Raw genomic sequence first — 7,712 nt, 5'->3', positions numbered from 1 at the left:
TAAGGCTGGGATGGGTTTGAGCCAAACTGGACCCAGGGGAGGCCGAGGGGCAGCACCCATGGGTGCCACAGCCCCACGGGGACTCCGTGCCTGGGTAAAGCCCCCGCCATTGCCTAGCTCAGACTCCTTCCCCCCTGGAATTAGGGGCTCCCCTTTCCCGCAGGGCAGGGGAGCAGCAGACCCGGCCAACACGAGCCCCGTCGTGCACCGCACACTTGAAGGCTGCTCCGCACCAAAGGTGCCGTGGCAGGGGCTGCCGGGCCCCGGGTCCAGTCCTCAGGGTCACCTCCTGCCCCAAGTGAAGCAGGGAAAGGTGTCACCCTGACACTGCCCTCACTGGGGTTCAGCTCATGACTAGGACTGAGCTCATCCACACGCCCAAAAGCCATCACTGCCACAGACGTGCGGCTGCCTGTCCCCTTCCCACAACACGGAAGTCTCCAGAAACCCCCAAAACCTCCGGTTTCACCCAGACACAACTGCACCCTCCCAGCACCTGAGGGCCTGGGCAGCGCAGGGACACTGGAAAGGGCTGTCCCCAAAGCCACCAGCCCGTGGCAGAGCCACGCGGGGGCCTTTTTCCTGCCCGGAACGAGCCCACCACACATTTGGGGTTGAACACACGTGGAAGGCGAAGAAAACGTCACTTCGGGACAACGCTGCTGTTCCCACCAGGGTTGGTGCTGTGCATGGCTGGGTGCTCATGGGTCTGCGCTGCAGAGGTGCAGTAAAAACCAGGGCAGATTTTTGGCTCTGGCTCTCCCCATCCCCACGTGCCACGATCCCGGTGCAAGGGCAGCTCTCGGAGGCAGCTCAGGACCGACCCGTGGTACTGACGCTGAGGAGGGACCCGTCCCAAAGCACCCAAAACCCCACACATCCTTCAGAGCACATCCAACCCAGCACGGGAGCTGGTTTGGGAAGGGAAGCTGAAAAGGTCTCCTCTCTGCACGGCTTTAGAGGCTTCTCTGCACCCGAGCCAAAAGGGACCACGCAGGCCCAGCCCGAGCGGCACCACCGCTACCGAGAGACCCCTTTGTCCATTACAAACACTACACGGACCTGAGCGGCGTGAAACTGCCCTTTGTGTGCACGCCTGCTTTTTAAGCGAAGCCTCTTGAAGTTTAAGTCAAAAGGGTTTCCCCCGCCATTCGAGCTTTTTTGGCCCTGATTTTAATACACGGGTGCCTCAGAAAATCCTGGCTTGCTGCAGCCGCTTTGAACGACCAAGGCGCAACCAAACCTCGCTGACCCCACACAAGGCGGCCACGCCGCCCCCGAGCCAGCGTCAGCGCGGCCCTGCAGCACCGTCCTGGCTCCTGCTCAGGTCTTGCATGGGTTTGGTGCTGCCCCCGCTGCCACCTGCTGGGCCAGGAGCGGTTCTGTCCTTGCAGGGACAGCGGCCAGAGCAGGACACCGTCCTGAGCGAGGACGTGCAGGATTTCTCGGCCATCTCCACCTTGGCCTTGTGTGAGGCCATCACTGCTGCACCCAGGGGCTGCAGCTCCCCTGCCAGGAACACATTTCCATTGATCACCAACCCAAATCAGCAAATCCTGCCCGCAGCCGAGCATCCTCGGGGAAAACGCCACCTCAGTGGCCAGTGAACCGGCCAGAGCTGCTTTTGGGAAACACCATAGTTCAAAAAAAACCTATGAAGAGAACTAGAAACGCACTTCCCTCGCAACCCAAACCCCTGCTCTTTGGCATGGCCAAGTTCTTTGTGGTTTTCTGCCTACAGGGACAGGTTTCTTTCCAAAAGACCTGCACCACCTCAATGAGGTGCATCCAGGGTGCGTGAGGTTCAGGCATGAAAGTGAAATATTTGTTGTATTGGTTCAATTACACCCCCAAAACCCCTCTCTTCCTTAAGAGGAATCTATCCCACAACGTGGGACTCTCCAGTACAGCACCAGAGTATTTGTGAGAGGCCAGAGGTGGGAGAGGGGAGATGCAATTCAATTTTCTTAATAGTAATAATAATAATGGTAATAATACTAATAATAATGGTAATAATGCTACTAATAGTGGTAATAATACTAATACTACTAATGCTGCTGCTGCTGCTGCTACTACTACTACTAATAATAATACTAATATCACAACTTTATTTGGTAAAACCCCAGCTCGCTGTGCCAGGAACACCTCACCATCCACAAACCTTTGTGATGCTGCTCCAAACGAGGTCCCTCGCACTCTGTGTCTCGAACATCATCACCGATGCCCTGGGGAGCTCCGGCCAGGGGTGCAGCTCGCGTTGCACAGCACCTCTCTCTCTCTCTCTCTCCCTAAATTTGGGAGGAACTGCCCCCAGCGCGCCCCTGATCGGCCTCGGCAGCTGAAGACAGGAGACGTCTTTGAAAAAAAAATTCTTTTATTGGAACTCATCTGAACATCAGATATACCTGGTGTTGGTTAGCAAGAACCGTTTGTACATTTGATATTGATGGTGCCAAAAACCCAAACAGCGACTGACTGGATGAGATGGAAAGTTTAGAGGAAACAAAAAAAAATAAAGTAAAATCAGCTGTCGGAGAGGTTAAATGTGAACAGAAAGCAGAGAACTCAGCCAGTCTAAGATTCAGCGTGAAGGCAAAATATTTCCTGATAAAACAGAACCCTTTTACAAAATATAAATTTTGTAAGAAAAACGTGGCGAGGGAGAGAGAGAGAAAGAGAGACAGAAGGGAAAGGAAAAGCAAAGATCAGCAGGACAGATGCGGAAGCTTACACTGCCCAAATGGCCTCAACACCCAGCTCGGAACCTGGCAGCCCCAAACACGACTCCGGAGCGGTCCCCAGGCCGCTCCCCAGCGAGGGCTGCGCTGGGCTATTCCAGAAGGGCCGAGCTGTCCCACACCGGATGTTGGCAAATTAAAATTAAAAGTAAAAAAATCAAAAGAGAAATGAAAGACTTTAACGCAGCAGAGGTCAATACCGAGGGGCTGAGCAGCGCCCGGGCCGAGGTGCGGCTCCCTCGGGGGGACGCCTGCTCGCCTGTTCTTCCTACCAATGCAGGTGGGGAGGAGGGATAAAACATTTAAAATCTAGTCTATTTTAAAACAATAGCATGCAATGCAGGCCTCCAGGGGAAACCTGCGCTGTTCCCTTTGATAGAAACTGGCCTAACGGTCTAGAGAGGCCGCAGCCGTCTACGAGGCTTCTCGGCTGCGCGGGGTGGCTCTGGGCTAGCGCGGCACAATGGCAATCCTGAAGGGGGCTGTTGGGTGTGAAAGCCTTCAGGAGAATCATTGTGGAGCTGCTTTCGAGGGGATCTGAGGCCTTGGAGATTTAAAAATAAACCAGCAGTCTGTACATTTTGGGGTTTTTTTTGGTGCAGTACAAATGGAATAAACTTGGCTGCTTCTACCCCCTCAGCAAGTCTCAGATTTCAGAGCAGAGGGAGAGACGAAACAAACTTGTTTTGGGCACCTACTGGTAACAAAACTTTGTCCCTGCTTAACTCTCTGGCATCCCTCAGGAAGTGGAAAGCACATGTTTAAGTAGTGTAAGCCTTTTTCCTTTTATTTAGAATACCCTCTTTGTTTAAACAAGATTCCCCCCCCAGATACAAAGTTCGGCCAGTAAAGATTACATGGAAACTGGAACACGCATCGTATGGAATACAAGATGCACCGGATGAGGAAGTTTAAAAACTTTCCGAGCGAAAAGTAGAACAAAGAAAAACAAAACAAAAAAAAAATAATAATAAGTCTCCTAACATTTTCCCAAAGGTTTCACTCTCCTGTCACACACACTCTCCAAATGACAGCTAGCAAATTCAACTCTGCAAAAAGAAAACAGAGCCACGTCAATCGAGAGGAGAGGAAAACCAAGCCTCAAGGACACAAACCGCACCTTGGCCTGGGAGGAGCGCTAGGTCCGGAGCAGCCTCGACCTCCGGCTCCCGCCTCCACTCACCTATGTTAGCTTCTTGGCTTTGTTGTAGAGCGAATCCACTACTTTACTCATATTCTGAATAGTCTCGAGGGCGGCTTCGTAAGTTTTGTCTACGGGGGGTTCGTCGAAGATGATCAGGACTCCCTCGCCTTGGTCAAGGATGCCTGCGGGCACAAAGCTGCGGTTACCAGTGCACGCTGGGCAGGTCGCGTCTTCCAGACAGCGGGAATTTAGGGAGCTACCCAGCAAACGGCCGGGCAGCTGTGCTGGGTTTGGAAGGGGCTCATGTGTTGTGCTGGGCTGATTTTTGTCTGGGCTGTAGCAGCAGCTTACCCAGGGGACTGAAAAAAGAGGGGCCCGAGAAGAGACGCAGGAGATGCTCGTGTCTGCACATTCCCTAAGAGCCACCTTCCTCCTCAGGGCCCCTGTGCCCAGCAGGACGGCTCAGCACAACACAAGATGAAAAAAGCCACTTTATAATGCAATTATTTCCAGGTGCCAGATGGGCACTGCAGCTGGGTTCTGTAATTTTGGAGCTGTTGTCTAACCAACCTGCTTCTTCCAGCCATTCATCTTGCTCAGCCAGATCAAGAGGGCTTTCTAAATCGATGCCAGGGACAATGTAAACAACAGAGCTCTTTCCTTGAGGGCTTATTAGAGAGGCAGCCTCCTGCGGTCCCAGCCAAACTCAAACCAATCAACTGTGCTGCGTGGTGCCCCCAAAACGCTCCTGACATCAATTATCTGGGAAAGGTGACCACGTACTCCAGCAGGCTCCAAGGCAGAAGAGCACATCTTTGCTAGACAGCCCTCCAGCGGGTCTCACAACTGTCCTCGGATGCAAGCAAAGGCTTAAATGTGGTTTCTAATTTGGGGGAAATTATGCCTCGAGCTTAACGAAGGCAGATGGAAGGAGCAATAGGAACAGCCTTCGTGACAACAGGGTAACAAATAAACCCACCGCTCAGAACTCTTCCCGGAGCGCTTGTTAACGGCGTCTGCCGCCTGAAGCGGAGCAGAGCAGTCTAAGGACGCTCAAGGCTCGAAGGTGCAGTGATAAAGAGGAGCCTACCCACAGATAAAGAGGAGCCTATCCACAGCTTGCTTACACGCGACCTGCCCTTGGGCAAGGCAGTCAAGCTCGGAGGATGCAGAGACTCACCATGAAATTTCTTGTCCAAGATCATCTGTGACAGTTTCCTTTCTACCTCAGCCTGAAATTGAAGCAGAAAAATTAAAAGTCTCCCGGAACCATATAAAGAAATGCGAATTTCACTACTGCACACTCAACAGCCCTGGCGGGAGACAAGCACTGCGTAAAAGCAGCTATTTTATCACTGAATGCGATTCCCCTCTCCTTGCACACTGCTTTGATACCACCACATGCTTCAGATGACATAGGAAATGAAGCAGTAGCTTTTAATAAGGAGAGCACCAGGATGTCTTGCCCTCTTGTTCCGCAGAAGATGGTGTATCTGCCATTTCACACAGGCTCTGCTCGTTAGGGAATTTGGTTCAGCAAATATTTAGTCAAGTGTTGGCCAAGCTGCATTTAAGCCGCTCAGTACCGAGCTGACCTCCTGCCCCGTGCCAGGCAAGGCCCCAAGGAGCCAGCTCCTCTTCTGCTCTTTGGACAGGGGACACAGCTGCACACAAACAACCACAGCCCAGCTCTTACACTCTATTAGGTGTGTGTTAAACACCAAGGGCTACGCTAGGAAAAGAGTTTGCAGATAGAAGAAAAGGGCAAATAATGTAATGACCATAAAGGCCAAGCTCAGGACACTTCCAAAGCTCTGGCCTTAATGGCAATACAGGACAAATGCACTTCGGGATGCAACCAGCTGGGACTACAGTGGATTTTACTAAAACTTAATCTGGTTGGGATTATCTGTAAAGCAGTTATTGCAATAGGCAATGTGACATACGCACCCTAATGAAACTTCAATCAAAGTGATTAGCCGGATCCTAAAAAATCTAAGAAAGATTCCTCTGGGCACGCTCAGGAGGATTAAATGCAGGTCACCAGGGAAGACTGAGCTGGTCATGACATGAGCTGTTACTACAGCAGAGGAAGATCTGCCGCCAATAAAAAGCAAGTGCTAACGCAGGGAGTAAAACCCAGGTGAAGGATGGTGGTGTTACAGCAAAGCCTAGAGCAGAGGAAGCCAGGCCAATGCCTCCTGGAAACTGGCTGTTAAAGTGGAAGTTCCCAAGAGCGATGTTTTCCTGAGAACGCTGTGGAGCTGATCTGTCAGACCTAATAGCCCACGTTTATTCCCCAGTGGCAAATGCCATTTGACCTCAATTCCTCTGCCCTCTTAAGATGTGCCACTGATTTCCAGTGATGTTCTTACCTTGGAGAGCTTGATGAGGCTGGATATGTGTTCAATCTACAAGAGAGACCAAGAGTTAAGTAAATCTTTAGCTGCACTTTTGACACACAGCATGGAGGTGTGGGGCTCTTCCAAGGAACAGCTCAAGGGCCTGTAAATGCTCTGGCCTAAAAATCTCCAATGGCTTTCTCCTCTTTGCAGCTTCATGTCCTTCAGATTTCATATCCAATTTTAACTGAAGATGGACAAGACACCTAAAGCCATTTCACTCTGAAACATGAAATAACATTTCTCCTCCAAGATTACTGCAGCTTTACCCACACCCTGTCAGAGCCCTGAAAAGCCTCCGGTGTTCAAAGCACGTCCACCCATCAGTGTGCACAACTGAAACAGATGGAAAGGGCAATGACTCTGGAACGTGGTTTTCCAAATTTCTCCTCAGCCCCCTCCTTATTTTCCAGCTGAACACGATGAACCCTCAGCTCTGGAAGCACCAAGCAGCTCTGAGTAAGAATTATTCTGCATGGGAAGAAGTCCCTCACCCACCAGCAGCCGGGCAGAGGCACCAGCAGCAGGGTCGCTGTGCCTGCTGGAAACATTTACCTGTACTCTGGAGAAGGGTTCGATGACTCTGATCAGATTCTGTTCCAATAAGTTATCGCAGAGCTTAGCCAAGTGAGTGTTGATGATGGGGTCGTCCCTGAGCTCCACCTTATAGTCTGTCAGAGCCTGCGGAAGACACGGTGGGGACAAATAATTCAGTTAGCAACAGGTCTCCCATCTTCAAGGCCCTCTGAGTAAGGAGCAGTCTGCCCTCCCAGCCCAGCAAAGTATCAGTGGTTAATCCAATCTCATAACTTAGCCAAAGGGCCAGGAGGTCACGACAGCCTAGCAGCCTCTCAGGCACCGTGCAGCAAGCAGCTTTCATCTTTACACTGCTGCAGCTTAGCAAGCCAGAATCTGGATTACGCTCAGGAGACGGCATGACAGGATTGCTCCCTGACACGGGAATCCTCTCACTTGTCTCTGTGGTGGAAGGTGCACATCCCACTGAACAGCACCAGAAGTACAGGACAGTGCCTCTGAGTTTGTTCTCAAACAAACCCCAAAATCCCCACCTAGTTTCAAGCAAGCTCTTACTCCTGATGCTGTGAAGACCAAACGGGCCAACTATTCCAGAGTATTTCCTTGATGCCCTATTTGCTTTCTGTGAATGTTTTTCTGGTTTCCTGCTGTGGGATGTAGCAGCTCCTACAACTTTCCAACACAAAACGTCCTGTTCAGCCAGGCCCCAACTTTTATGTCTCCTGTCTCACCTTCTCAAAATCTGCCAGCGACCGGTTCTTACTGGCTTGTGCCACACATTTTAGTGCTTCTGTCTGCAGAGAAAGAAAACGACAGTTAGGTTATTTCTCTGGCTTCTCCTCTCAGTGCTATGATGCCAACGGTGCAGTGCACTGAAAACGTGCTTGAGCA

At 51.3% G+C, this 7,712-nt stretch overlaps 1 protein-coding gene across 1 annotated transcript in view; it reads right to left on the bottom strand.

Moving 5' to 3' along the window:
* Nucleotides 1-3,504: 3,504 nt before the first annotated feature.
* The window catches only part of PSMD11 (proteasome (prosome, macropain) 26S subunit, non-ATPase, 11), an 18,163-nt gene continuing 13,955 nt past the window's right edge, over nucleotides 3,505-7,712 (bottom strand). Inside the window, exons 8-13 of the mRNA XM_010185550.1 lie at nucleotides 7,553-7,615; nucleotides 6,840-6,965; nucleotides 6,258-6,293; nucleotides 5,063-5,114; nucleotides 3,922-4,064; nucleotides 3,505-3,787 (exon numbers count right to left, since the gene is read on the bottom strand). Coding sequence (XP_010183852.1) covers nucleotides 3,922-4,064; nucleotides 5,063-5,114; nucleotides 6,258-6,293; nucleotides 6,840-6,965; nucleotides 7,553-7,615 — 420 coding nt within the window. The 3' untranslated portion in view covers nucleotides 3,505-3,787. The remainder of the gene's footprint in view (nucleotides 3,788-3,921; nucleotides 4,065-5,062; nucleotides 5,115-6,257; nucleotides 6,294-6,839; nucleotides 6,966-7,552; nucleotides 7,616-7,712) is intronic.

The sequence above is a fragment of the Mesitornis unicolor genome, unplaced genomic scaffold (genome assembly GCF_000695765.1).
Source record: "Mesitornis unicolor isolate BGI_N332 unplaced genomic scaffold, ASM69576v1 scaffold19395, whole genome shotgun sequence".
Classification (NCBI taxonomy): Eukaryota; Metazoa; Chordata; class Aves; order Mesitornithiformes; family Mesitornithidae; genus Mesitornis; species Mesitornis unicolor.
The sequence above is the reverse complement of the archived record's forward strand: the minus strand, read 5'-3'. Positions and strand labels throughout refer to the sequence as shown.